A 14,289-nucleotide genomic window follows, 5' to 3' on the forward strand; every position below is an offset into this window, starting at 1 on the left:
AAACAAATGCAGGGGGGGCTGAAGCAGGCTATCAGACAGGAAGCAGGTCAGACACACAAATAAGAGAAAGATAAAGTGTCTGGAACACAATATGATGTCTCTGAGAGAGAATGAAAGCTGTCCTCTATCCAGTAACCCAAATCCAGTATCCACTATTACAGGCTCACAGACTTATCTGCATGTTGTTGTTTAAGTCTGTGAGGGTTCAAGGCTGTCTCCCTGAGAAATTATAAAGTGCTTGAGAAGAGAATTACCCACAAATCAACATCAGCAATCAAAAACAGTGGCAGCAGAAACCCAAAATCATTTTTAAAAACTGTGAAGGAAAAGTTTTCATATAAATAGCAGCAAGCACAGTGTCTTTATTATATGAAGGCATTATCATGTTCATGAGCCGTGATAGATCAGGTGATATTCAGAAGAGGGAAACTCCCCGAGGGCAACTAGAGGGAAGGTGAAGTACGACAGTGAGTGAACTGCTTCAGAACATACAGTACAGAAAAGAGAGAGAGAGAGTCTGAGGGTGTAGAGTGGAAAGTAACTATTTACATTTACTCACCACTTTGAGGTACTTGAACTTTACTTAAGTATTTCCATTTTATGTGGCTTATACTTCTACTCTCCACTACATCTCACAGTATTTCTACAGTGTGGTATTGCTACTTTTACTTAAGTAAAAGATCTGAGTACTTATTCTTCGCCACAGTGCAGCAAGCCAGTCAAGTTTAGCTGTGGTATGTTGATTACAGTTTCTAAAAGCTGCCTATAAAAATGGAATAAAAAAAACAATCACTTGAGATTTGAACACTTAAAATTATCTTTATATTGTGTGCACCAACATAACGTTAGTTAGATGAATAAACTGTAAATAGAGGTAATAATATAATAGACAAGTTTAATTCAATAGTATGGCTTATCTTAAGTGTGTGAGATTGTGCCATCTATTGACCAAATAGTGAACTGCATGAACACTGACATGAAGTCTGTCTTTACCAGAAAAAACAAGATCATTTGCTACCACAGAGAAGAGTTTCACTGTCAAGATGTTCACCTTCCAGTTCTTCACCTATTTTTCCTCCCTCTTCTACGTAGCCTTTTTTCTCGGCAGGTGAGAACTTTTTGACTGGCCGAAAAATGAAATATTCACTTTGAAACTTTGGGTTGTTTCATATATTTTATATCGGTATAAAAAAAATATGCTTATTGATATAATTTCAAACATATTACTCAGCTCCAGACTCACATTCCAAACCCACACAACACATAACATAAAGTACTTTAAATTAATGTCCTAATTAAATAAAGTCATTGCCTTTACTTATTAATATCCTCTGTCCTAACCTGAATAATGATGACATGGTTTTGTAACACACCTGACAGGATAAATGGCCATCCTGGTGGTTACGTCCGAATTTCAGGGAAATGGAGGCTGGAGGAGGCAAGTGACATAAATATGCATCTCATTTAGAAATACAAAATATCCAGTTTTAAGTAAATAAATTTGCTTTTTTACATTTGAATATTGTATCTGATTGGATTCCAAACATGTCACTCTCTGCTGTGCAGTGTCATCCCAGTGGATGTCTCACAGATCTGTTCATCCAAATGGCCATTATAATGGTACTCAAGCAAACCATCAGCAATGTCTTTGAGTTCACTGGACCGTAAGTATATATCAGATTTGTAATTATATACTGTATATCACTGTACAATCTACTTTACTTATGTCGGGTCCAGGATTTTGAAAGCTGTCTCTTGTTTGCATCAGCTGGCTCTGCAGGTGGTTGAAAAGACAAAGAATTCAGAAGCTACAGAGGAAATGTGCCCACTGCTACCTGAAAGATGAATCGCAGGCCAAATATGGAGCTGAACTGTGTGATAACTGCAAGCTTCGAGACTGGCTCAGCAACTACCGTCTTAATAATGTTGACTCCTTCAGCCTGTTCAATGAGTTCCTGGAGATGGGTTTGTACTTCGCTAAACACTTTAATAACCAAGACAGTAGGCACTATCGACAAGTACTGGACTGGTTTTGGTAAATAATATTCTTCTTTGCTCTGTCCTTAGTGATCCAGTTCAGCTTTACCACCATATTTGTGGCAGCGTTTCCTCTTGCTCCTCTGCTAGCCCTCATTAATAATATCATTGAGATACGCCTAGATGCCATTAAAATGGTCACTCTGGAGCGCAGAATGGTTCCTAAGAAAACCAACGATATTGGTGAGTATCACTTTTGAACTACAAATTAAAATGTTGTTTGCCTTTTTATACTGTAGATGAAATTCTCTTCACATCAATGTTTCCTTTCCTCAGGTGTGTGGACAGACGTGTTGGAGGCAATTGGTGTCTTAGCTGTCATTGCAAATGGGCTGGTCATCGGTGTATCTTCAGACTTCATCCCTCGATTAGTGTACCGTTACCGTTTTGGCCCATGTGCTAACGGCACAGCAACAGATATTGAGTGAGAATTCTTCGAGAAAACGTTTATGTTCTGTCATGTTGTGTGCAACACTCACTTTAAATAAGTTATTCTGTTTTTCAAGCTGCATGGTTGGATACATCAACAACACTCTCTCTGTTGCACGAATGGATGACCAAAGCATAGGCAACGAGTTTTCAGGCAGTCAGATGATTACTTCTAGTGGCTTGAATGTCTCTTCCTGCAGGTTTGTTCTTTTTCAATCTTATTTGTCTTCTACAGCTGAATAGTTATTCTGGCATTATGGTCAGGAGAAAGCAAAGTCAAAACATAATTTAAGTGATAACAGTCAAAAGCACTGATCCTGCTCAGCACCAGTGTACATAACCGCTCAGTGTTCGCAGTCTTGGTAGTATTGCACTGTGACTGTTGCTGTAAGGACTGTATAACCTCAGGTTATATGAGTGCTTTATAAATAAATTTGGTGGCCATCACCACAGCTGGTAGGGGGATAACTTCCGCTTTCTGGTCTGTTTCTGTTCACAGGTATAAAGACTACAGAAGCAATGAGGACTACAGTCTTACCCCACAGTTTTGGCTAATTTTAGCTGTGCGGTTTGCATTTGTAATCCTGTTTGAGGTAAGCCTTAATCATGACCAAACAAGGAATCACTAACCACTTCTTCTTACATTGATTTCTTTGAGCAGTTTTGTACTTTAGCACCTGACACAACACACACAATGTCCTCCTAGCTCACCGTTTGTCTATTTTGATGTTTCACAACATTGAAATGCTACAACAAAATCAGGAAGTGTCAGTGTTATCTTTAATGAAACCACATTTTCATAGCTAGAAAAGGAGATTAAATTGCTGACATTTTCCTCTCTGCTTGCAGCACGTTGTTGTCATATGCAAGTTCATTGCAGCCTGGTTTGTGCCGAGCGCTCCCATGCAGGTTAAGAATGATAGACTCTTTGATAAACTCAAAAGACTAAAAGAGGAACTCAGGTGAGTCTCAAGTAATATGTGGTTGCCAACAAAATGTACAATCTTGCTCATTCGTTTTCAAAATAACAAAATATAACATGTTAAGTGCCTCTTGTGATTTTGTTTAAATATTTTAAACATAAGTTAATACAGTGGTTCCCAAAGTTTTTTTTGGATTCACCCATCTGATACGCTGGATTGTTATTGGAGCTGATACTGACCTTATTAGGTGCATCAGGTATCGGCCATGACGGGACCGATTACCGCCACACAAAAGCAACAAGGTGCTCCTGCTATATTTGCGGTGATTTCAGAAGCAAGATACTGTTGGCTCCTTCATATTTTGAATTTAACTGATGTGTTTGGTTTATTAGCATGACCACTTAACTCATTTACCTGTTAACTGTTTGAGTTTGAGGATGAATCAGATTGAATAAATCAGATTCACAGATGTTTTCACTTTTTCTCAGTTGACATTCTGACTTGTGGAAACCACTGCATTAAAATTTTAGAGAAATGTTGCCCTGACCTTGAAATTGTATCCCACTGTATAAGCACTTGTTTGAGGTTTTTTCAGTTTCTAAAGTAAAAGCAAATTAATTGCTGCATGATATATATACAATACAGCCAGCATTACTCTTCATTAATCATTTCTAAGGTATACATTGAAAAAAAATATTCCACTCAAATTGTACTTAAATTTAACTGAACCCTAATTGCCTAAATTATGAAAAACAAATTTGGTATTTGTAGGTTGTAGCTGTAATTCTGTGTTTATTATACATTGATAAACATAAGTTTTTAAGATGTGTTTTACAGTGTTGTGACCACATTTAGTTTAAACTAACCAGCCTTTGCTTTTATTTTTTACAGTTCATTTGAAGTGTGACCCCCATTCAGACACTTAAGGGTTACACATTGATCCCTAAGGACATGAGCCCAGTGTTGCCTTGAGCATTAAGGTGTCCAGACTATCACAGTGTTGAGTTAACTTAAAGTCATTCTCTCATCTCTCTGAAGTATCATCTTTGAAGGCAGACTCATTTTTCTTGGACAAAACAAGTGTACAGTAACTGATTTTATTGACCACGAGATTGTTCCCATTCTATTGTAAGAATGCACTGATAGCTTACTGTTGGATCACTATATTTGTGAGACGTATGTGAGGGGTTTTAATGAATGCCTAAAGATTATTTATACTGCTAATGCACATACAGTACCGATTGTGTGTTACGATGTTGCCTTATATTGTAAAAAAGCGCTGTGATGATTGTTATTACTGCAGACCAAATCTGATGGTGTCTTTTCTAAACCAGACACAAGAATGTTTTGCAATATAATATTTTATATTATTGAATAAAAGAGGAAATCTTTGGCCCCATATACTGAAATGTCTTTTGAATTTAAGCTTGTCCGTTAAAGGTGTGTTACAGGGGACATTTTGAATTTGCCAAATTACAGATTTAGGAGTAAAAATATTTTACGAATTTTCAGTAATAGCTACATTTATGTCAGTGTTGTCTTCCTGTCCTCTCTCTACACTGTTCAATGCCCATTTGGTAGATTTAATGTCCTGAGGATAATGTTACTTTCTGTAACTACGAAGAAGTCAAACATGTTTTTTAAGGCTGATTCTAGTATTTCTTAGTCTCAATACCTTTACAATAAAATGTTATTATGTACAAAATATTATAGCACAATTTATCCACTAGATATGTATTCCTGGCAGTGTGGAAAAGGCTTTGAATCAGCAGTTTGACTATCCTCTAATTTAAATGTTAGGAAAACATAGTTGAACACACACCATTCTGTAATAAGGCACCATTATAAGTTGTTACTTTATTAATGATAAATTATGAATAACTTATAACCATTAATAAGGACACCCATTGGGTTGCCAGGTTGTGAAAAATGCCCTCAACTGGTTGGACTTCTAAACCTCATTTTTGGAAAGGGCTGCTGACAATCCATTAGTTTTTCACACTTACAGCTGCAAACTTGATGATAAAAAACATGTATTACTTATTAACATTTACACTAATAATGATGGATATTATAATATTAGAAAGGGAAAAACTCATGAACATTTTTAAGTTATATTGTACATATTTTTATAGTATCTTTTTTCATATTTTTATTGTAATTTTCTATTCTGTATTTATGTTCTTGACTGCTGCAGTACCTTTCCTTTATTTTAATTTCCTCTTAATATGTTTATTGTATGCACCAAACATTTCTTGTAGGCTAAGTGAAAACCTACTTGATATATGCCTAACCTTATTCAGAGTCTAATGGATTAACAACATGAATAACTGCAAATACCAAATAGAAATAATTAACAGCCAATAAGATTTTTTGGTGATTTTCAAATTATTTATGTATTATTATTAATTATTAATAAAAGTAGTCATTAGTTAGCCTACAACTTCTATAAATCATGTTTAAAAAAAAAACGATAATTTACTAGAGCGGGGCGCACTGGAGTAGATGCATTTTGGTGAGTTTTCTGTCATCACCTCCTCCCAACATTCACTCAGACTGTACGCAGGTAAAAGCCGGTGCAAACGTCACGTGAGCACGGGGAGCCAATAGTCAGAAGAGTTTCAGGTATGTGTGGACAGGTGCAGTTGAGCGACCCGATGGCGGACCTGTTCGCAGTCACTTCTACGGCTCCGCACAGTTACGAAACTTTAATAAACTAACAGGTTATGTGATGTAGCCTTACAAAAACTTTTCACTAGGGTTTATTTGTCACCTGAGGAAGGAGGAAGAGGAAGACTGCGGGTCATGGCCGTGATTTTAGTCGCTTTCATATTGGCGTTCACCGGGAAATGGGACAAGACTTCCCTTGCAGTCGGTAAGGATGTAGAAAATGATTAAGTTATTAAAGTTATTCAATTAAATGTAGCCTACATACTGGGAACTCCAGTTTGAAATACACTGGATTGGCTGATAGATGTAGGATTCACCTCATTGTTTCTAATATATTTGTTCATTATAACGTTAGTCGGAGTCAGTTTTACGGGATGCTGGATGGGTAAACTCAATACCAGGTCAATGCACATGTGGTCAGTGTGCACCATGGTATACAGGTCAGTAGACGCAGTCACATGCTGTTGCCTGGCAACATGAGGACCAGACCGGACTTCGGACCCGGATGTGTGTCCCTTTTGAGAAACTTTTAAGCAAAACGAATTAAGCAAAAGGGAAACCAGAAAGGAACCAGAGAGGGCAGTTGTGCGGGTTATTCGCGATGAATATCTTGAAGAACAGGTCCAGGTTCAATAGGGCAGATCTCATTAGTTTTGTCTGAGATGTATTTTAAATCTGTCCTGGCATAGGACTAGTTAGGCCTGATAGTAAGTTTTTGCATTGATTGAACATGTCCAAACAAACAGAAAAGGAGAGTTAGTGTTTTTTTTCTTTTCAACTAAGTCAGCAAAACACCCATTTGTTCAGTCAGACAAAGTGAAAGAGTAAACAGGTTCACCTTTATGCACCATTAGACACTCACCCATTGCTAATAGCTAAGCTGAACCCAGTCTTCTGAAGCGGCACAGAATGAATGCAAACATCCACAGATGGTAGGCAGTGTGTTTTTTAAATGAAGCAAAGGAAAGCTTGTAGGTAGGCTATTGATATTTGTTTCTTAATTATGTCATTATTGAAATTAATTTGTTCTTGAATTGAGGGATCAAAATCAGTTTTGGGGCAGATAAAGTTGGCTTGGTGCATCCTTGATGTAAAGAAGACTGTGTAAACTCCCTCTGTCTCTATTTGTAGCTCAGACTTGTGTGAATGAGAGCAGGTTTAAAGAGGAGGTGCTCTATGTGGAGCAGCAGGGGCCTCCATATCGGCTGAAATGCCCTCTGGAGCCCGAGAGCTCCCCCCAGCCCAAGCTGACCTGGCAGAAGGACTGCCACCAACTCCCCACCCAGGAAGGGAAGGACTACCTGGAGTTTGCCAGCCTCGGCTTGCAAGATCAAGGGAATTACACCTGTATGCAACTGGGCAACAGCACGGCCTCATTCACTGTGCGTCTCATAGTTAAAGGTAAGTATTATATCCATGTGTAAGTATGATGAAGTCATCTCAAACCTGAATCTGCAATTATGTGGCTCTCACAGTAAGGTGAAATAAACGTAGGGTTTGTATGAGGGTTGATGAGGCTGGCTGAATGGTTACACCTGCAAAGAGGCATTTGGTTTCAGTGTGCCTTCCCGCTGCAGTCTCAGGCTGTGCACATGAAGGCCTCTATTGTCTGGAGCGCCTGCAATGAGCACAGATAACAGTGGTATGTCTTTCCACAGAGTCCCAGTGCTCCAAAGTCCCAGAATTTAAACCAAATGGGAGACCAGACAGTCTCTATAGGAATGTGGGATCCTCTGTGACGCTAAACTGCACTGCTCTCCTCTGGGACCCAAGAGAAGAGCACTGTGACACCACGCTGCAGTGGAGTAAAGATGGCCAACCCCTCACCAATCAAACACATTACACGCAGAATACCTCCTCATGGTGATTTAAAGCTTTTTTAAATATCAGCTGCATAAAACAAAAAAATAAAAGAGTAAAAGTAAGATAAGTTTTCTGTCCTACGTATAAGGTCTCCTGTTGCTGGCCAACTGATGGTAAACAGTCTACTGGTGATCAACCTCAGAGAGCCCGATGATTTTGGGCTCTACAGCTGCACAGTGAGGAACATTTCCTTTGACTTCAGCCTGCCGTATTCAAGTAAGACAACTAAAGATATCTTCGCAGGGTGTCTGACATTCTGCTCTGCATATTGTGTTATATTTCTAGGAAAAGACTACCAACCCAAAGATGAAAGCCACACGTACACAAATGTGACCACGTAGATTGGAGGATATAGATTGAAGTGAAAGGCAAGACTTCATCAATAAAGAGGAGCAGCAGTGTGTATGTATATATATATATATATATATATATATATATATATATATATATATATATATATATATATATATATATATATAATATAATAAATAAATAAATAAATAAAAATAAATAAATAAATAAATAAATAAATAAAAATGTATTGTAGACATGATCGGTGTTTATCTAAACCTTATTCACATCTTTGGAGCAGAAGGAGGTCAGCCAGCTCCACACGCTTTGTCAACTGTCTCACACCTGTTGATACCAGACAGACACAGATACATCCAGTCTGTATCATTTTACACTGTCTTGGCAGGGAGCCTGGCCCAGCATGTAACCAGTCAGCATATGAGAATCCTTGTGATTGAGCTGTGAATTGAAAATGTGTACAGTACTGTTGTAGTTGCAAGGACCCAGTTGTACAGACACACTCTACTTACTTACAGATTCCCTATTCTGAAGTTTGTGATACTCAATTTGTTCGTGTTTTCCAGCGGGCCCCAACCACACAGCTGCTGTTATTGCAGCCCTCTTCCTCCTCCTCCTCCTGGCCGTAGCTGCTGTTGTGTACTGTAGGTGTCACCTGAACATCAAACTCTGGTACAAGGACGTCTACGCAGAATGTTACGGAGACAATGAACTCAATGGTGAGGCTTCTGAAGTTATATAAGGTTACTATTATCATGTACAAGACTAGTATTAACACCACTGGTATGTATGTGTCTCCATGTCTTCAGATGGAAAATTATATGATGCCTATATCTCCTATGTGAACAACGATCATGACAGGAAGTTTGTCAACTTTATTCTCAAACCTCACCTGGAGAATAAAAATGCGCACAAGCTGCACCTTAATGACAACGATATCCTACCTGGCTCAGGTAAGCTTTCTGTCTGTTGGTTTTTATAGGAATTTAAGGGAAAGTTGGAAATATTTAATCCATTGTTGGTTTTAATCTTCACTATCTCAGATTGTGTGGTCACTGTTATTCTGGGGTCTGCAACATGAAACCATTTCCTCTCATGTTATTTTAAGACAAATGAATCAAAACAAATGCCACATTTGATACATTTGCAAACATATCTTCAATTTGCAAGCAACAATAATTTGTGTGACCATTTGCGATCTGTGTGTAAGCCCTTTTTGTGAACCAGGCTCCAGGGTGCAAATTGTAATGTAACACTGTCCATTTTTAACAATGCACAACAATATTATTTGTCTTCAGAACCTTCTGCAGAGCTGCTAATGAACATTAGTCGCTCTCGGCGTCTGATCGTGTTGCTCTCTTATGCTTACCTTGAGCAGGACTGGTGCTCCAATAACTTCAGGTCAGATACATTTAATGTAGAAACCACACTGTTCAAACAGCACTTTAAATACTGTACAAAACTGAGTAAAATGACTGTGGCATCATTACAATATAGTGTAGTACAAATCAAGTGTTGCTGCTATATCCTGTAGTGTCTCCACTGTTTCCTATCGTGACACGCTGTGTGTTTTCAGACAGGGCCTTCTGCACTTGTTGGAGTTGTGTCAGCACGAGCGGCCCATCCTCATCATGTTGGAAGGTCAGTCCAAACGCATGAGGCCTGAGATCAAGCAGCTGCTCAGTGAGCACCAGCACCGCCTCACCATACTCACCTGGAAGCACAACTCTGTGGTAAGATCCACAATAATACCCATTAGTGCTTTCTGAGCAAACAAACAAAATGCGATACAAGTAATTTTAAACACCAATGTGTTACTCTTTTGACAAAAAAATACCTAAAGGTAAATTGGATTTCAGCCAACTCCCATGGAAGTAATATATTATGTAAAATTAATATATATACAGTGACTCCGTCTGCCCTCTATCTACCACTCAGAGCATTTTGTGTTTCCCTTGAAATCACATAAAACATTCACATTACATTGAAATAATCATGTGAATAGACATGAATGTCTTACACAAGATTTTTAGATCTCTAAAATAAATTGTAAGAATTTATATATTCATGACTAAATAAGCAATAATCAGAATTTATGTTAAGAAAAAACTGACAATAAAAAAATCTAAGCAATTATAGATATTATAGAAATATATTTCAGGGTAATTATATAATATGAATGAATGAATTCAAATTAGAAATGTTAAGTATATACTATATATGGTGATACATGCTAGTAAGTCTTCTGCAGTTGAGAGTTTAGTTCAGTTTGACTCTTAACAGCGTGGTGTAATGTGTCGTGTTTGGTTTCCACAGACTCCTTCCTCAGTCTTTTGGAAGGAGCTGGCTTTAGCGATGCCTCGCAGAGTCGTCTACCGCAGTGAGTCGGCGGGTGACCCTCAGACTCTGCTACAAGATGATAAGGACCCCATGCTGACCCTCGACTCAAACTACCTGGACTGCCGCTCAGACACTGACCCTGCTGGAGATCTGGGTAAGAACAACAGTCACTGGACAAGAAGAGTCCTCAAGTACTAACGTTCGGTTCACTCTTCACTGCACATGCAATTAAAATAGATGCATATTAAAGCTTAATGAGGCAAACATGCTCATGTTTAACAACCATCTGACTCTGATCCAAAGATGTAAATGCTTGTCAAAAGTTTGGCATTTCCAGTACTTTTTGTTGCATGACAAGTCTCCTGATAGACTTGTTCTCTTTTTCAACACGCACTGTGCAATTGAAACTGACGTCATGTGAGACTCGTTTGAATCAACAAACATGGATTCAACTACAGTTAATCTTTAACTTCAATAATAGGAAATCATATCACATGATCAGCTTGCACATATTGGTCTATACCAGCTTGACTGTGATGTTTTGTATCAAGACATGCCAGATTGATATGAGAGGCGAATGCTTTCGTAGCGCAGCCATTCATAATCAGTGAGAGTGATTGAGACGCTAACAGACGCTAGGTTAGGGGAGTGATTTGCCTTAAATACCCCACGAGAGGAGTTAGCGTTGAATTGAACAGTGGACTGATTTGTTGCCTTTTATCAACCACAAAAAACACAAGGGTTCAGTTTCTTGTCCTGCAATGAAAACACTCCTTTAAGTTAAGGAGTCGAAATACAAAGAGTTTGGTTTCTTGTCGTGTGTGTGTGTGTGTGTGTGTGTGTGTGTGTGTGTGTGTGTGTGTGTGTGTGTGTGTGTGTGTGTGTGTGTGTGTGTGTGTGTGTGTGTGTGTGTGTGTGTGTGTGTGTGTGTGTGTGTGTGTGTGTGTGTGTGTGTGTGTGTGTGTGTGTGTGTGTGTTCGTGTTCTTATCTGGGCTCTGAATGAATAATCAAGCTAGTCAGACGTCCTCTGTGTGCAGGTCCTATGGTCAGCCACACCGCATCCACGACTGTCCACAGTCTAGCTGCCTGGCTGGACTCTCCATCTCAGAATCCTACAAATCCTATCTGGTCTTTCAATAAAAACTACACAAATAGTGAAAGAACAAGAAGTAATTCTGTTCTCTTTCTAATATTTGACCTAATTGACCTCTTTTCCTCATTAACAATACCTTACAATATATAACCAAAAACTAAGGATATCATTTGATTACAATAAATGAATTACTATATATCATTACTTGTGGCATTTTAACACATTACTAAATTCATTATCTTTTACTTTTAACTGCAATATCCTTTTTTAACCATTTTTATACATCATTTTAATATGTTCCACAATAAACCATAACGTTAATTGACTTATCCCTACTAACTTATACATCAAATGTATATTTATTCATTCAGTCATTATTCCCAAGCCTTTACTGGCGCAAAATACAGGAGATCACAGATGGTTGAGACCGTGTGTGATATATTTGCCTGTTTTACACTCTTTGACTAACGCTAACTAAAGCTTTGAGAAATTACCCTTTTGCAAACCAATTTGCTGGAAAACTTCAATGCTTCATGAAACTTCCAGCACATTTGCACAGGAAGCAGGAAAAGGGAATTGCTGACCGCATGTAACGCTCTCTGAAGCTTGATTTATGGTTGTGCGGAGGCTCCACGCAGAGCTTTCGCCTGTAGCCTACATGAACTGCCTGAAGTTTATACTTGTCCTTTGGCTTAGGAAACTAGCAGGGCTGGCATAAATGTGTGTGTGGTAGAGAGAATGAGAGAGTGATGGTGATTAGCTTCGGAGTGAGTACCGACTCTAAAGTCATAGTGAGATAAACAAAGTATCTCCCCTGTGCTTTCTGACCACGGTGGGAAATCTGTAGCAGGAAAAGATAATCGCTTTAAGATGCACAGTGTATTGCGCCCCGTGTGGGAACACCTGCAGCTACACCTCTAAATGACAAATTGGATTTTAGTAACCTATATTTCGTGTGAGTTACACTTTCATGTCAAAGTAAAAGATCAGCATTTTGCAGACAGTAGATGAATAGATCAATACCACTTTTATATCCTGGCTCTGTCCAAAGATAACAGAAACCTAATGGTACCTTTTAAAGCACACTAATTGACACGTAATATCTTGTTTGTTTAATTGGCTCAAAAACAGAAGTGTATAGATTACAGGTTGTCTCTGGTTGCCTCACAATGACTAAAACATTTCAAAAAGTTACTCCACCTGGACATCAAATAGTCAAGCACCTAACCCCACATAGTGTTTACACTGGTGGTGGTGAGCTGGCTTTAGAGATACTGGTAGATTGATTTATTTATCTTTGCACAGAGCTAGGCTAGCCCCTGTTTCCAGTCTTTATGCTAAGCTAAGCTAACAGGATGCTGTTTTCACATCTAACTCTTGGCAAGAAAACAAATAAGTATTTCACAAAATGTCAAACTACTCCTTGACTAGTCTTGAGCAGCTTTGCATGAAGCGTTATCTTGTAACTGTATAGTAAAAATGCATTTTACCCGTAAGCTTAAATTGATCTCTTCCTGTAGGGGCAAAAAAGAATGTGACCAAAATCATAATTTAATTAGATTTCTCATTTACATAAAAAATCTTGCAGTGAACAATATAATGCAGTTGCATTCATTTGGATACATGTTTCACCTTTCCTCTCTCTGCTGCAGGGCTCCGCCTCCCTGTGTACAAGGCTCTGGCCTTTAAAGCTCCAGTCCTCCCTGCTGCTCCCATCGCTGTAGCTGAGCCCAAATCCTCTGAAATCGACGTGTCGGATCTGGGACTACGCAACTATGGAGCCCGCTCAGACTTCTACTGCCTGGTCACTGAGGAGGACATTTGATCCACACTCCTCTCACTTCTGACTTCTAAAAGTTAACTGCATGGAGATCCATTTTAGCTTTGCTTTATAGTTATCTAAGCCAATCTGGTAAATAGTTTTTTTCTTTTTATATATATATATATATATATATATATATATATATATATATATATATATATATATATATATTGTTAAAATATATATATATATTATATGTATGTATGTTTGTGTACAGTTTGTTGTTTAAAATCAAAGACTGTTTGTTTTTTTTTTTTTTTATGTTTTTTTTTTTTTTTTTTTTATTTTTTTTTTTTTAAGAAATGATCAGAAGTATTTGTGTCAACCAGGAAAAGAAGTAACTTTTGATTGTCATTTCACTGCCAACATCTCTCATGAAGTCACCGGCAGAGGGCAGAGTAACGTCAGATAAGATGAAGCAATTCTGCTTTGTCATAATTTGACAGCTTACAGTACACAGAAGTTCGGGAGAGCCAAAGAAAATAATTGTTACATTATCTTAAAGTCAGATTTTAACACAGAACACACCAGTCAACTGAAGCAGGTAAATGCTCATGACCGAAAACTCAGTTTTTGATCTCTGTAAAGGTGGGGGCTTTGTGTGTGATGTAAACACACCCTTCTAACACAGCAATCACACAAATAAAGCAATTTGACAAAATACCTGCTTATTTCTCTCTCTAGGGACTGATGATCTTTTTCCTCATGGTGTAATGATTACCTGCAGTGAAATAAGAGCCTAAATAAGGGTGCAGCAGAGGTCTGTTTTTTTTCCTGTCTGAGCAGGAGCAAATATGTAAAC

The 14,289-nt window shown here is 38.2% G+C and overlaps 2 protein-coding genes across 5 annotated transcripts in view; both read left to right on the forward strand.

Moving 5' to 3' along the window:
- The window catches only part of LOC114560476 (anoctamin-9), a 28,898-nt gene extending 24,134 nt beyond the window's left edge, over window positions 1–4,764 (forward strand). For all 4 annotated transcript variants that reach the window (XM_028585872.1, XM_028585873.1, XM_028585871.1 and 1 more), the window contains exons 16-25: window positions 997–1,108; window positions 1,381–1,438; window positions 1,567–1,664; window positions 1,769–1,965; window positions 2,068–2,220; window positions 2,314–2,461; window positions 2,544–2,666; window positions 2,966–3,059; window positions 3,316–3,428; window positions 4,281–4,764. In XM_028585872.1, the coding sequence (XP_028441673.1) occupies window positions 997–1,108; window positions 1,381–1,438; window positions 1,567–1,664; window positions 1,769–1,965; window positions 2,068–2,220; window positions 2,314–2,461; window positions 2,544–2,666; window positions 2,966–3,059; window positions 3,316–3,428; window positions 4,281–4,296 (1,112 nt within the window). In that variant the 3' untranslated portion in view covers window positions 4,297–4,764. The remainder of the gene's footprint in view (window positions 1–996; window positions 1,109–1,380; window positions 1,439–1,566; window positions 1,665–1,768; window positions 1,966–2,067; window positions 2,221–2,313; window positions 2,462–2,543; window positions 2,667–2,965; window positions 3,060–3,315; window positions 3,429–4,280) is intronic.
- Window positions 4,765–5,981: 1,217 nt separating this feature from the next.
- On the forward strand, window positions 5,982–13,578 carry sigirr (single immunoglobulin and toll-interleukin 1 receptor (TIR) domain). The gene is made up of 10 exons (XM_028585722.1): window positions 5,982–6,264; window positions 7,191–7,460; window positions 7,718–7,922; window positions 8,011–8,138; window positions 8,798–8,950; window positions 9,041–9,184; window positions 9,530–9,632; window positions 9,808–9,964; window positions 10,548–10,725; window positions 13,318–13,578. Exons 1-10 carry the CDS (start codon window positions 6,195–6,197, stop codon window positions 13,488–13,490), a joined length of 1,581 nt encoding a protein of 526 aa, XP_028441523.1. The 5' UTR covers window positions 5,982–6,194; the 3' UTR covers window positions 13,491–13,578.
- Window positions 13,579–14,289: the final 711 nt, after the last annotated feature.

This window comes from Perca flavescens, chromosome 8, assembly GCF_004354835.1.
Source record: "Perca flavescens isolate YP-PL-M2 chromosome 8, PFLA_1.0, whole genome shotgun sequence".
In the NCBI taxonomy this organism is placed as follows: domain Eukaryota; kingdom Metazoa; phylum Chordata; class Actinopteri; order Perciformes; family Percidae; genus Perca; species Perca flavescens.